The sequence below is a fragment of the Galeopterus variegatus genome, unplaced genomic scaffold (genome assembly GCF_000696425.1).
Source record: "Galeopterus variegatus unplaced genomic scaffold, G_variegatus-3.0.2 Scaffold7602, whole genome shotgun sequence".
Classification (NCBI taxonomy): Eukaryota; Metazoa; Chordata; class Mammalia; order Dermoptera; family Cynocephalidae; genus Galeopterus; species Galeopterus variegatus.
Genome location: NW_007733713.1, coordinates 103,674 through 119,479, shown reverse-complemented (window position 1 = coordinate 119,479; position 15,806 = coordinate 103,674). Strand labels below are relative to the sequence as shown.

At 47.0% G+C, this 15,806-nt stretch overlaps 1 protein-coding gene across 1 annotated transcript; it reads right to left on the bottom strand.

Moving 5' to 3' along the window:
• Positions 1-346: 346 nt before the first annotated feature.
• Positions 347-15,330, bottom strand: TAGLN3 (transgelin 3). The gene is made up of 4 exons (XM_008592117.1): positions 14,877-15,330; positions 13,369-13,543; positions 2,199-2,301; positions 347-831 (listed from the first exon to the last, which is right to left on the bottom strand). Exons 1-4 carry the CDS (start codon positions 15,054-15,056, stop codon positions 690-692), a joined length of 600 nt encoding a protein of 199 aa, XP_008590339.1. The 5' UTR covers positions 15,057-15,330; the 3' UTR covers positions 347-689.
• Positions 15,331-15,806: the final 476 nt, after the last annotated feature.

Genomic DNA, 15,806 nt, shown 5'->3' with positions numbered 1-15,806 from the left:
GGGGGGGGGGGGGGGGGGGGAAGAACTGGTGCTTTGTCTTGCTCATTCCTGTGTCCTCCAGGTTTGGCATAATATGCACAAAGGTGGTACTCAAAAAAATAATGTGGGGTCAAAAACTTTCTTTTTGAACTCATGGCTTTAGGCTGAGTGGGCAAAAATATTTCTAAATTTTCTAGTGCAATTGCCATGATGAACATTATGAACTCTTGCAAGAGCTTCCTCGTAGCTAACCTGTATTTCTACAGCTACAGCTTAAGCTTAATTCCATTGTACTGGATGGCCTCTTGAATGAAAGCGAAACCAGCCCAGCCTGCCAAATCCTTAAAACAAAGAATAAACTTTACACTTTAAGACACAAGACTAATTTGTTTATTAGGTGCGTTCTGTAAGGTGAGGAAGGGAATTTTTGGCAAATAAATAAATAAATAAATAATCAAATAAACGAAGACTTTAGGGCAAAGAAGGAGCTCAGGAAGAGGAAGCGGAGTCTTTGCATAGTTCTAAATGAACAGAAGGTGGCAGCAGTAGGCAACATGGGTTCTCAGCAGAAATGCAGCACTTGCAAAAACCAGGGACAGGAGGCTTTGAGAAAGAGGAGAAGGTCAGAAGGTGACTAACTATTTCTTTTTCACGGAGACCTTGGTGCAGAGCGTCTGTCCTCTCTGCTGAGGGCAGGCCCGTGCGGCATCTCACATGATCTGCCTGGGCATCCCGTACCCGGTCATGCCCGCCTGGGAGGCTCCCTTGTTGCTGCCCATCTGCAGGCCGATTACATTCTGTCCCTGGCGAAGCTGCTCCTCTGAAAATCCTCTCCGGTTCTGCTGGGCTTTCCTGCACAGGGGGAGCGAGATGAAATAACATCACTATGGCAGTTTTCAAACTCTTTCCAAGAGTTGCAGGTGGACAGGCTCTACTAGGGGTCACCAAATAGAACAGCATGCCCTACCTAGAGGTATGGCCCTACCAGGAGGCATGAGCTCCGCCTTTTACAAGCCCAGCTGTTTTCCAGAATTTCCAGCAAAGAAGACAGCAGATTCATTGTCAGCCTCTCAGGGAACTCACTCCCAGCTTTCTTCCTTTCTCCCTCTCTCACTTCTTCTTCCACCACTTTTTTTTTGGCAGCTGGCCAGTACAGGGATCCCAACCCTTGACCTTGGTGTTATAACTAACCCGTCTGCCCCCTCCACTTTAGGCCATCTCTGTAGGCCATCTGTAGCTTCTCACCCTCTCTCTCACAGCTACCTCAAGGCCTTATGAAAATTAAAGTCAGCTCTTCTTACAAAGCATGTCATTAATCCCATTCTACCCCTCCCTATAAAGGGCCAACAATTAATGCTCCATTTTAGACCTGCAGCACCTAAGAATTAACGAGAGGAAATTTTTTACTCTAGATCAGAGGTCGGCAAACTTTGGTAAAAAGCCAGATAGTAAATAACTCTGGTTTTGCAGCCATGTAGACCATGGTAGGTCACTAATAATGCTGGGACTAAAACCAGGGTTTCAACTGGCCAGTATCTAGGAGGTTTTCAGACCAAGTTCAATTAAAATGACACAACCTGGTACCTTTTTCATAACTGTCACGGAGAAGAAAAGGGGATCAGGAAAATGGATAATCAATTATCTGCTACAAGGTGCTCTTTTCTTTTCATCTACCACCAGAAAAACACTTTAGGAAAAGGCCCTTTACTGAGATAACCACATAATTTATCACAACTTATCATCCAGACTAGGACACTTTTGAGAGTGCAAAAGGGTGCTATTAATAAATACACTGGGAAACAGGTATTAGCCAGGACAGTGCCAGGCGAACAGGACATATTTACCCTTCATTAAGTGCAAAAAGATAAAAAGAGGGGAAGGGAAGGAGAAGGGAAGGGAGGCTCAGGGATACTCGGATCATAATAAAACCAAGTTCAGACATCAAGCTGCCTCTGAGAAAGGCCATGTAGTCCTGCTGAGCCTCAGGAGAAGGGGAAGCTGGGCAGATCGGAGAATCCAGGTGTTGAATAAGAAAGGTCCAGCTATTTCTGCCCTGGTAGGATGTTGGCCTGAATGGCAGCATGGGTCTTTCCTGAGGGACTCAGTCGTAGGGCAGGAATGCTTGTTCGTAGGGGCTTTGTATATAAACAGCCTCTGGAGAGCTCCTCTCTCTGTTTAAAATCATCCTCTGCTCCATGAGGCAGGGAAGGGACTTTTACCTGTGAAACCAGGATGGCTCTCCCCGGTAGCAGCCATCATCCTTGGTGACTGCAACGCTGCCTAGAGCCATCAGGGTCCTCTGCACGGCTGCCATGTCCTTCCCTGGAAGCCAACCAAGAGATTAAAGCCAAGCATGCGTCAGGAACCAAGGAATTCTGGGAGGATACAGCTGGACACTCAGGAGGGAAGTTCTGATAGGAGGCCGTGGATGACCACGTTCAAGGGGGACATGCTATCAAACACTTCCCAAAGTAGCCCTAAGGCAGCCATACCCAAACTTCTCAGAAAGGGACAAAAGATAACCTGGCTACTTATTCTCTGTGTGGTACGTACCAGACACGCCCAGTTTCTAATCCATTCATAGTTGCAGTGTGAATAAAACATTCCAAACACTTGGCAGCTCACATACAGGTAGGTCGCTTCCCTAAGCAGAGGACCTTGCCTTGGTGGTTTCTGCAAGCTGTGGTAAGGGGGGTCATGGGGGTGGGCTGGCGTAGTGGTCTGTAGAAAAGGATTCTCCTCAGGACTAGAAAGGGAAAAGGAAACTGGAGAGAAGTTGGCTGGTTAGAATAATTCTGTGCCAAACCTCAGGTGGCTTCTCTCTTTTATTTTATCTGGGTTAGAAGGGTCTAAAATCATTCATGTGCATCAAATTGAGTATCCACTTGGCTCTTTGGGCCGATGCCTGATGAATAAAGAACAGCAACTCAACACAGAAAGCACGCATGTGACACAAATGACAGGCCCTTTGTTTTGCGCTGCCTGAAAGGAGCTAAATGGAGACAATAAATAACTGGCTGGTGTGGCAGAAAGACGAGAGCGAGGGAGTGAGCTGTGTGGGTGGCCCCTGCACATGAGGTGGGGGGCGCTGTGCCTGAGGAGCCCAGGGACCCTAGCCCATGAGAAGGCAACTGGGCCCTGCAAGGCAGCCCGCTCGTCCCATCCTTCCTCCTTTCCTCCCTTCCAGGTGACTGGCGTGTCCTGGACTGGGAAGGATACTACTATGTGTCCTGGACTGGGAAGGATACTACTATGTGGGTAGCCTGCAATTTAGAACCAGATCAAAAGCCCACACAAGTCACCAGTGTGGAGTGCAAAAGCACAAAGGCAGAGGTTAAAAGGAAAGGCAGAATTCAGCCTGCTGGGGAGCTGTGGAAATTAAGGGAAAATAGTAAAAGGCTCTCTTTAGACGGGGCGGGCCATCTGCGGTTTCTCCGGTCTGGCCGCTGCTGCTCAGTCACGGGGGAATACAGAATTACAGAGGAAAGGCAGATGGAAAGTGAGAATGGAGTAAGAACTGTAATAAAATAAACAATTAAGGCTTTCAGAGGAAGTCCTGTTCAGGATGTGCATTTATTCAAAGAGGAGAGCAAGTGCACAGATCTTCCTTCCCTCACCTCTCTCCTCTGCCCGCACCTGTCTCGCTAACCACAGGGTGATCGCCTGGACGCTGAGGCCGCTGAGACTGGTTGATGAACCCAGGGATGAAGTGCTCTCAGTAGAGAGTCCCTTGATTCCAGGAACAGCTGGGGTGGTGGAGAATGGAGTTTCTGGGCAGCAGATGGAAGGGGAGGACATAAGGAATACTAAGAATTAAAAGAGAGGAAACACAGGGTTGGCTGTTACAGTGCCACTTGTCTTCCACAGATAAAAAGCATTTTTGTAATTGTCACTGCAGTACTGATGGTCTGAAGGATCATTCTAGAGAGAGATATGGAGAGGGTTTGCTCTTCAGTAGCGAGCCGTTAAGAGAACCTAGAGCAACGATTAAGCACAGGAAGGCTGAGGTTGGGATACAACACTGACTCTACTCTATACAAAGAGCACACAGGAAGTCTGTTTCTGGTGGTTGGAAAGAGCTGGTCTCATGTGTTCAGAACGTGGGGATGCGAAGTCCAGCAGCTTAGCCACAGGTACGACCCTGGAGTAACGGTGGAGAAGCAGCTTTGTTAAGCCACAGAACCAGCCTCCTCAAGTAGCTAGTTAATGAATGTGCTACATGAGCCCAGGAAGGACAGAGGGAACCAAGTCGCAGGCAAGGGTGAGATACCAGGACCCTGGAACTATCAGTACAACCTGACCCTCCTCCCAGGAGAGTGGAAAAGGAAGGGATTGTGGGGCAGAAGAAGCTGGAGAGGAACAAATGGGAAATTTTTTCCTTAACAAAGGTCCCAAGGCAGGGCCGGCCATTTAACTCAGAGCATAGTGTTAATAACACCAAGGTCAAGGGTTCTGATTCCCATACTGGCCAGCAGTAAAAACAAAAAAATTTTAAAAGAAGAAAGAAAGGTCCCAAGGCAAGAGATTTAATATAAATTATAGGCTAGACACTTTATTATATATGGTCTCAACCCCACAGAATGGAGATTATTCCTACCCATGTATAGATGGGAAAACTAATTCAGGGAGGTTAATAACATGCCAAGTCACCCACACAGGAAACCAGAGCCCAGCTCTAGCTCAGATGGGTCTGGATGCAAAGCCCACAGTCCATCATGCCACACCACCATGTCCCGTGGCACCTCCTTGCAGGCTGGATGGGGAAGCATGTCCCTCAGCAGGAGCCAGTGATGGGGATGATCTGAAGGGGCTGCAGTGGCGGCTTCAGCGCCAGGCCAGAGGGAATGCACTAGGAGGGGTGGGGGTGGGGGTGGATACAATACTTAAAAACTTTGAGTGTTTTTGTCTGGAATAATTTCTCCACATCTTCACCCAAATAAGATTTTTTTTTAAATTATTTTTTTAAATTTTATTTTTTAAAAGATGACCGGTAAGGGGATCTTAACCCTTGACTGGGTGGATACAATACTTAAAAACTTTGAGTGTTTTTGTCTGGAATAATTTCTCCACATCTTCACCCAAATAAGATTTTTTTTTTAATTATTTTTTTAAATTTTATTTTTTAAAAGATGACCGGTAAGGGGATCTTAACCCTTGACTTGGTGTTGTTAGCACCACGCTCCGGCCATCCCTATATGGGATCTGAACCTGTGGCCTTGGTGTTATCAGCACCGCACTCTCCCAAGTGAGCCACAGGCAGGCCCCCAAATAAGATTAAAACAACAAAAAGCAGTTGGAACCTCCCTACCATTGTGCTGACCAAGTTCATTACTGTCAAGATTCTAAATAATGTTATAACCAGAAATCGGCATTCTGTAACCAGTTCATGTCTAGCTCATTTTCTTGTCATGTCTCGTGTGTTTTCTAACAGGGGTTCCTTGTGAAGATTCCAGCACTCAGGCTGACGAGATTCCAGCCTCACCTCTCTTGCCAGTTCAGAAGCCCAGATTAAGTACTATTGGCTGGAAGAGTCATGTGGAAGGAGTTGGGGCCACTTGTGGATGCTGATTTCTGTAACTGGGGGTCAAAAATTTAAATGCATAAAGGAGTAGGGAGATTAAAGAAGATCTGTGAAATGTACCGAGTATAAAATAACCAAAGCCAACTGTTTGTATCACAACCATGTATAGCATCCACCTAGTTACAAAGCCTTCAAAATTGTACAAGTATAAAAAACAGCCATACACAGTCGGCTTCAGAGCAAGGTTTCCCAAGCTTCTCAGCTCATTTATGGGAGCTGGGTGATAGAGGGGCATCTCTTTAAAAATATAAATTTTGAGGTCCTTCCCTGAAAGACCAATTTGACAAGTCTTGGGAGTCTGTAATTTTAATAAGCTCCCTTAGGTGATTCATATCATCAGGCAAATTTGAGAAACATGGGTTTCTTCCAGTCTCCATGGGAGACTTCCAGACTAAAATGATCATCAGAATTACTTGAGGATCTTACTTGAGGATCTTGAGGGAGGGGGAAAAGGAGGAATTGGTAAAGGGACATGAAAACCAACTACATTGTATATTGATAAATTTAAAAAATAAAAAAAATAAAGTGTCCTAAAAGTAAATTGGAATATCATCTGAAGTAAATGAGATTGAAATACAGGAAATTCCAGCAGCCAGTTTGTAAGTATTCTCTTTTAAGAGCTCCTTCAGGGACAACTCAATGAGGAATTTGTCTGTGAATATGAAGGTTCATTGCTAATGTGCACAAAAAAGTTAATAATGCCATTGTTACAACTTTGATCTGAGTAAAGGTAAAATGCTTGATTTTATTACTGAAAGAGTGTAATCAGTAGACATAGCTCTGTACAGACCTTTTGTGCTGTCTCTCCTGCTTGTACCCATCTTATGTGAGAGAAAAGGGGGAAGTGTGGTTTTTATAAACAGACACTTGGAAAAAAAATGGCCTATGCAAACGATGTAATTTATAGCAACACTGGAATATGTGTCCACTTCAATGCTGACTGAATAAAATTATCATAAGAATTGAAAAGAAAAATTACTTGAGGATCTTAAAATTTCAGATTCTGGGGCAGTCTCCTGAGATGATTCTGATGCAGCCAGATGGACAGGCAAGCACTGCTCTTTGGTTTTCAATTTTTAGAAAATCACAATGTCTGGCATGTAGTAAGCACTAAGTAGTATTTGTTAAGCAATAACTCCTTCCTTCAGCAATATTTTCCACAAAGTCAGAGAGTAACACTGGTCATTAGAAGGGCTCTGATCCAAGTTGGGAGTCAGCCCAGATCTCAGGCAGCTTGGAACTGCTTTGCTCCCTGAAAGCCACCCCAGGATACTTCACTGGATACATGGGGCTCTTAAAGTCAGCTTGAAAACTACTGCAAAAGGCTGTTCTTCACCAAGCAAAGCAGAGCAGTTCTAAATGAGAGACCGACCAAGTGTTGGAAATTTTCTGGATGCTGGGATAACAAAAATGAGACCAAGTTGTGGTGGTGATCTAAGAACAGACCACTGACCATAAGAAAGAAGTGACACAGGAAAGAGGAGGAGCCCGATTTATACTGACAGCTCAGAATTTTAATTGGGCTACCTGGACTCTTCTAGCCCTCTATCATGGGAGGAAGCCAACATTAGACTTGAAGTTTTAGAAAAGAGCTGGTGGAATCTGAAAAGGCTACATACTGCATGATTTCAACTTTATAACATTCTGAAAAAGGCAAAACTATGGAGACAGGGAAAAGATCAGTGCTAAGGGTTGGGGGCGGGGAGGGATGAATAGGCAGAGCACAGAGGATTTTGATAGCAGTGAAAATCCTCTGATACAATAATGTTAGACACGTGTCATTATACATTTATTTAAACCCATAGAATGTACAAGAGTGAACGCTAATGTAAACTATATATTTTGGGTGATCATGATGTATCAATGTAGGTTTATCAATTGTAACAAATGTACCACTCCAGTAGGGGATATTGATAATGGGGAAGGCTATGCATGTGTGGGGACAGAGGGCATATGGGAAGGATCTGCATCCCTTCCTCTCAATTTTGCTGATAACCTACTTTTAGGTTACTTTCAAAACAACAACAGAAAAGAGCTGGTGACATGGTAGACTTCTCTCTCCCCTGGCAAGCCTTTTCAGAGAGGGTCTCAGTTAGCAACTGACACTTTTACTTGACAATACAGTGTTCCCTGTTTCTTACATTATTACAAAGTAATGTTACCCCAAGTGTGGTCCTGCACCCCAAACTACCAAGTTATAATCTCTGGGGAGTGGGTCTGGGGGTTCTGCATTGTAAGGCCTCAACTCAGGGATTCTTAATTTGAATGTTAAATGGTAATGGTAAAATTTGAATGTTATTGCCATAAAGATACTTCAACAAGGATTTTGCTCTCTTACCTTTTTCTGTTACTTCTGAGATCTTATGCAAGTCTTTGGTAAGATACCATGAATGAGAAGGATAAAGAGAAAGAAAAAAGGCAAGAGGAAGTCATTTGGGTGGGTAACGTCAAGTTGAACACTCTCTATTTCTACTTTTAATACTAAAAGTCAGTCTTAACAAAATTCTTTGTTTCAGAGCTATTTTTGTTTTATGTTAGTCTTAACTCAGCCTTGCAGCTCTTGGAATACTGGCTTTTTTCATCTTTCCAAGACTTACAGAGAAAGCAAGCAGTGGAAGAAGACACCATTTCTTATTTTCCTGAGTAATAACTGAACCACAGCCCCCAATTCTCCACTCAAGGTAAAGAAAACACTGCAGTAGTCAAGGGCGAAGTGTCAGAGGGTAGACTGGGTTTGCTCTGTGGGTTTACGAATTTTTGTTGCTTGCCTCCCTGGCCTGAGGAAGGAGAAACTCTGTAGGACAGCGGTTCTCAGTGTGGGGTTCCCAGACCAGCGGAGTCAGCATCACCTGCAAACCAGTGAGGAATGTGAATTCCTGGGCCTCACTCCAGACAATACCTCAGAAACTCTGGGGTTGGGACCCAGCAATCTGTGGTTTAATGAACCTCCCAGGTGATTCTGATGCATGCTGGAGTTTGAGAACCATTGTGAAAGGAAAAACCCACCAAATACAATTGTCAGCAGCACTTGGAGTAAATGAAGTGACAGCTGCTCTCATAAGAATGGAGGCTTCAAGTAGCAGCAGCTGTGATATTTCAAGTCATTACAGGTACCTTACAATATCCCCAAATAGCTCTCAAACTGGGTGAAAACTCTCTTCTGCTCTTGCTGGTGAGGAATGACACATATAGTAACATGTCCCCAGAGGACCTATTTGGACCTTCCAGGCACTCCCCTTCCTATGTAAACCACACCTAACGTCTCTTCTGCTCTTGCTGGTGAGGAATGACACATATAGTAACACGTCCCCAGAGGACCTATTTGGACCTTCCAGGCACTCCCCTTCCTATGTAAACCACACCTAACTCCCGGTCATCAAGAGAGGGGAACAGGCATGAAAAAACCGTGTGCCTGGGATCCTCATTAGTAGGACTGCTGAGAAGAGTAATCAGATCGACTGATCTGAGTCTTGTCTGCTCTGACATTCTAGAAATTCTGCATGTCTAATATTCGCCAAGCAGTTATACAAATAAACCGAAAAGGTCATCTGCTGATGGACAAATAGTAGAGGAAGAGAAACCAACATTTATTAGGTGTCTAGTAGCCAGGCACTGTGCTGGGCATTTTACACATTTAATCCTTACAAGATCTCTACAAGGGTTCTTGTAAGGATTAGAACTGTTTACAGAGAAAGGAACCGAGGCTCTTAAATAAGGTCACGCAGCTAGGATGTAGCTAAAGACAGGGTTCCACTCATCTACCTGACTCCAAAACTCATGCTCTTTCCATTCTATCAGGGTCTTCTGGGTGTGGAATTGGCAAAGCAATGTATTCTGAGGAAAGAGATCAGGAGAGTAGTGACCACAGAGGGGAATAAAGTCAATAAAATGACCCCTAAAGCTGGCCCCTCTGTGTTTGAGAACGGCCGGTGGAGGCTCCACAGATGGCAGAAAAGGCAAAGGTCATCCAGGAAACTGCATCAGCTCCTGTGTGTGGCCGTGAACAAAGTCCATCTGTTCCAGGACAGATGTGTGCCTGGCCAGCCTTCCTCCTCCTTGCCTTGTTTTCTATTACTCTTAGAAAGGACAGACCAATGACAAGAATAATGTCCACACTGCCAACACTACTTTTCCCCTAAGCACTTCTAATGCGTTATCTCATTTACTGTCCTTAGCAACCTTGTGAAAGAGGTACTACTGTCTCCATTTTACAGCTAAGAAAATCAAGGCTTAGAGAAGTGAACTGACAAGTGGTGGAGCACAGGTTTGAACCAGGCAAATGTCTGACTCAGGAGCCTACACTCCACTGTAATACCTTCCAGGACACACATTCATTGTAGTCTTTCTGTCCAGATAGTAGACAAGCACACTTGTCCTCATGTGTTCTGTCTCTCTGACACACACATCTCCCCTTCTTGCTCCTTTCTTTCTCCCTCCCTCCTTTCTGTCCACAGAAAAGAGGCTGAAGTCTTACCTACAGTGTAATCTCCTCGGAGTCATGGACAGCTCGGAGGGCCCCACCCCTCTCCTTTCCAGGCACCCACGGCGAATTTGAAAGTAACTGCCAGACCATTCACCTTCTCTTATCCAAGATAAAGACTGCCCCAGTCCCCTTCCGTTACTCTAAGCTGCCCTCAGTTCTTCCCCACCACTGAAAAGAACTGAGCACTCCAGCTTCCCCCCAGGGGAACTTCAGTAGCTTTGTCTACAATGTTCTTGTGATTAGGTTGTTTTCTAAACCATTCAACCTTGGGTTCCTTTTTAAAGCCCTTAATCTTGTATTCTGATTGTCCTGAGTCCATTCAAAACATTTCATCTAAAAGGGGTTTAAGTGGGTACATCTGGGGTCTCTGCTTGTATAAATAATTGAAGCCTAAACGAGAAGGCATTGGGCAGCCTGGGCTCCTGCAGCTTTACTAGTCTGCAACCTTAATAGCAGCATGGAGAGTCACTGAGTAGCAGTGGGCAAGCAGGGCCCTGCCGGGGATGAAGACCCTGAGCCAGGGAGATGGGACTGAAAGCTGTCGAGCACGAAATGCTTGCAGAGAAGGAGAAATACTCACACAAGGAGAGCTGGATGCACAGCAGCCACAGCCACCACAACCACAGTGCGGAGAATTAGCAATTAATGGGAGTAAACTGAAATGTGAGGACAACATTGAAACCACAGCTGGGGTATAGAATAGTAGGGAGAATGTGGGACTAAGCAAAGCAATGGCAAGCCCAATAGCTGTGTATACAAACATGTACACCTTCACGGACACATAAACACATACCCACCCTGCCCTGCTTTCACTCCAGCTTACTCATCCCAAAACTCACAAGCAACACCCACCTTTCGCAGAAAGGACCCCAGCCCTGCTGGCCTGGCCCATGTGCCCAGCCCCCAGACCTGAGCCCACAGCCCGGGTACTTCCCTTCTTCCACCCCTCCCCCTTTTCTGGGTTTTTCCACCTCATGCTCCATTGTATGGTAACCAGATGTGGCCTGAGCTTCAGACACTAATCTTGGGGAATAACTAATATCCCCTCCAACTCATGATGAATCTCCCTGAACCTCAGTTTTCTTTCCATGGAGAGGGCCACCAGGTCCTGGGGCCTCTACGGCTATTTGGAAACTCCTGAGCATCCACTTTCCTATTGCCAGCTCTCCTGCTCAACTCTACCTCTTGCATGACCTACCTGTACTCCTTCCTGCTACCAGTCAGACCCAGCATGCTTGGAGGAGATCTCTTTCCTTATTTCCTATCTTCTGACCTGGGTTTGGGACCCTCAGTGTCTGTCTTGTTCCCCTTTTCTAGGAGCATTATCCTGCCCTGGAGCTGACCTGTCTGCTGTCCTATCTCAGGCTACTGCAGTCACACTCACCCCTGCTAGCCTTCCTCTTTCTTAGGAAGGATCCAACACACAGGACTGGGGAAGGTGGTGTAGACCTCTGCTACTCTGTTCATCAGAAGCCATTGCTCCCTACACCCCTCCCTCTTGCTGCAAGTACTCCTAGGAGTAGATTTCACCTTCGTGGTCTTTGGAAAAGGAAGAAGGGCAGGTAAAACACCCTCAGTAACATAAAGACAGAAATGCTTCCTCGGGATCCCCACCTGCCACAGACCTCCCAGTTTTTTCCTCCTCCTCTGCACTTCCTGCATCTGGGGGGCCTCACCAGGGTCCCTTCCATTCACTCTAACTCCCCTATCCTCTGTCCCACACATCCCAGAGTTCTCCTCCTCCTCCTCCTCCTCTCCACCCTCTTCAGCTATCACTGTTATGACTCAACAGCACACGCATGGTGTACGTGAAGAAAACTAAGCCTTGGCTGAAGAACAGCCTGACAGCCTCGTTAAAGCTCTTTTCTTTGGCATTAGAGAGCCTGGGTTTGGTCCTACCTGTGCCAATTACTAGCTATCTGATAGACTCAAGTGACCACAGGCAAGCTTCAGTTTCACCGTCTGTGAATGGAGAAATTAAAAACACCTCATAGGATTGTTAGGAGAATTGATTGGCATTATGCAGTAAAGCACTCATACAGTGCCTACTGCACAGGAAATGTCAATAAGCAGTAGCTATCTTGATTAGCTGGGGAAAAGCATAGTTTTGATCCAGGAAGCAGGGATCAAGTCTCAACTATGACACTAGATGGGGATTCGGAGGCAAGCGTCCGTGAAGTCCAATGGCCTGTATCTGAGTTACTAAGCAATGGCAAAACACAAGGTAAAGTCCTTGGCATCTTAGGATTTTAACTACTCATTTATGGGGGAAACATAAAATGCCAGCTCTCTGCCTGACTCAGAGATTTAAGGAGGTAATTGTGAGGATTAAGGAAGTAATTGTTTCTTTATAAGTTGTTTAGTAGAATGGTCCTCTACTAGAAATCTATTTCAACCACCATCTGAATACCCCTTAAAACACCATGTCTTGATCAGAGGAAAGTTACCCCATCCTCACTGTCAGCAGAGCCAATTGGGTTACTGCCCTGGGGGTCCTACTGGTTGGGCTCTTATGACAGCCAGTGACCATGACATGTGAGAGTCAATCAACAGTCCTGTGTGGACTAAGCTGAGTCTCTCAGTGCCTCAGGCAGGCCTAGTGGAGCAGGAGGAGCACAGTTGTGTGGATGGGCATTTTCTCTAAAGGGGACACTAGGCACCATGACCATAGGTCCCAAATTCTCTGGCAGTGTCTCCATTCACATCATTTTCCCCAATAATAGTGATTGTTAAATTATGTCCAGAAATGTGATTTGATCCTTGTCAAGTCAATTCACAAATGTGAAAGAAAATCATTTGTCACACTCTCTGAGAAGAATACATATCTGGAAGGTATAGTCACCAAGTTCCCAGATAATTGTTTAATAACAGATTGAAGTGCTGATTGTTCCTCAGATTGGATGACAAGTAGCACCACACGGCTTTGTGTATCAGCCTTGCTGCTGGTGAGTCAGAAGCGCACGCTCCTGCTTCGCTTCTCTTCTAGTAGCTATGATTTGTTACGGGGGGAGGTAACAGGAATGAAAGGCATCCATGTAACCATTTTACCTTCCTCTCCGTTGAGGCTTCTGTTTATGCATGAGTTTGCTGAGGTCACTGCCCTGTCCTCAGGGTGCCTGTTCCTTTAAGGAGGGCATCCCTTTTAATAGAACATCACAAAGAGAGAGGCTAACAGTGCCCCCAGGATGACACTAAGGACACCTCCCCCACACACATACACACACACCCGCAGGCACAGGGAAAACACCTTGAGCGTCTTCACAAAGAAGTGAGGCAAAGGGGATGGGGAGGAGAGAACAACCCTAAAGGCAGGAGGGCTGTTTACCTTCCCATAGATCCACCGTCTGAAAAATGTCAGTGGTCCTGACGCCATAGATCTCCGCAGCCTTTAGGAACTGGGAGATCTGCTCCATCTGCTTAAAAGCCATCTTTGATTCTGAGATCTTGGGAATGGGCTCTTGTCCTGGTGGGTATAAACTGTTTATCAGCTTGCACAGGACCTGAGGGGTGAAGGGGAGACAGAATCATTGTTTCCCTTTGTATTTAGAGGTCTCGAATGGGAAGTGAATCCTGCCCCCACAGGGCACAGCTCAACCAGGTTTGGGTAGGAGCAAGTAATAGGACCCAGGAAGGCATGGGCGCAGGACCGTGTGGCCAAGCTCCCATACTGAACCCCAAATACCCAGACAACCACATGCCCAGGGCTGCCCCTGACTGCAGAGAGTCCTGTAGCTGGGGAGCCCCATTCCCTCCTTGCTCCTCCCTTCCTCTTTCTGGGTGACAGAAAGAATGTTTACAGATAGGGGATGATGTGAGGTGATGACGCGATTCCAGACTTTCAAAGGGAGGGATGAGTTAGTGGCTCCCAAGGGTGGGGGTGGGGGCTGTCAAATGACAGAATCTAATATTAACTCTTTTATCAAAAGGCTGATCAGAATCAGGCTTCAATAACTCATCCCATATGTGTTAATGATGTGTAAAAGAACCTAACTGGGAACCCTCTTCCCAGATACCTATAACCCAAGCCCTACGGAACCCAACAGGAGCGTGGCATAGCCGTTATGTAACAGTAAATCACAGCCTGCGGGAAAAGATGGGCTTGTCTGAATCAGCAGAGCCTGCGGTCCTCAAACCCCCATCAACCTCCTCTAACAAGGCAGGGAGGAGTGTCTGGTCAGAAAAGGGAACCCAACAGGAGCGTGGCATAGCCGTTATGTAACAGTAAATCACAGCCTGCGGGAAAAGATGGGCTTGTCTGAATCAGCAGAGCCGGCGGTCCTCAAACCCCCATCAACCTCCTCTAACAAGGCAGGGAGGAGTGTCTGGTCAGAAAAGCAGTTATCAGGTAAGGACTCCCTTCAGGTTCAGGAGAACCCATCCATTCAGCAGACATTGAGCACCTGCAGGGAGCATGACTGGGAAGAATGGAAAGTAGCTAGTGCCCCCCACCCCCTGCCTTTGTTTTACAGCTAACCAACCTATCCCCCTGGGGGAAGAAATGGCTTCAGAAGATCTGATGAACCAGGAAGGCTGGGGAGATCACAAGGAAATACTTATCTCTATTCTTATTGGAAAAATCAGACGGGCCTCGAATTTACCGACAACTGAGAAGGAAGCTGTGATGCTCGGACGGGTGGAGAATCCCTTCAGGAGCTAGGGAATTGTGCAGGGAGCCCAATTCTTCCAACCCCAAAGAAAGAAAGGCATTCCCGTCGCCTCCCAGTGACACAAGGCTTAGCAACAGCAGCTCCTCCCAGCCTCACATTAAAAGAAAAGGCCCTGGAGGGTTTCTCTGCCCCCCACCCCAGCAACCAAGATCGCTGCCGGCCTTACCGTCCCGTCCATCAACCATTTCTGAAAATGGGCCCTGCCGGGGGGCGGATGCTCTATGTCCTCGGCGCACTGCAGGATGATCCAGTCCACCAGCTTGTTCTCCAGGTCCGCGTCATATTTCTGCTCGATCTTCTCCTGCACCTCTCGGCTTAAGCCGTAGCTCGGGCCCCTGTTAGCCATTTCTGGAAGAGAAGAGAGGACCCGCGCGGCATCCACACAATAGCAGCAGCAGCAGCAGCGGCAGCCCCCGGGCTCCCTGCGAACGGGGCTGGGCTGGGGCTGGGCGGCCGGGCCCCGCAGTAGCAGCGAAGCGGGCAGAAAGCCGGGCGTGGTTTAAATCAAGGAGCCAATGAAGTCAATGGGGTTTCACCTACACACGGGAAAGAAAAACGCAGCCACGCTCCAGCGACTCTAGAATAAAGCCTCGGCCGGTCCAGGGGGGCTGGAGCCTCCCCCGCCTCGATCCCGCCTATCCAGGACTTGCGCTCAAGCCTGAACCCCCAGGCAGCAAGGGGGACGGGTGCGAGGCGTTCCCTCCCCCCTCTCAGCAGCACTTTGCAAAGGCAGAAACCTTGAGGTCGGAAAGAGCAGGCAATTAACTGGCAGGGAGGAAGCCTGCCTTGACGTTTGGTGTCTGATGCTGCCTCGCGCCTGGAAGAATGGCACCCTGATTTGATTTTCTTGTGGCTGACGAGGGTCAAACCAGGGCCGTTGCTAAGAGCCCTCCAAAAATCCAGACCGCCTGCCTCCCTCCCACTGAGAGCTTCTTTCTCAGCCACACAATTCTTTCCCCTCCTCTGGGGAGGCGGATTGTGCACAAGGCCAGCCTGCAGCTGCGCAGGGGAAGGAGGGCCTGTGGGAGGGTCCATTCTGCCAATTGTCCATCTGTCAGGGGTAGCCAAACCACTTTCTTCTGCCCTGAGGAGACAG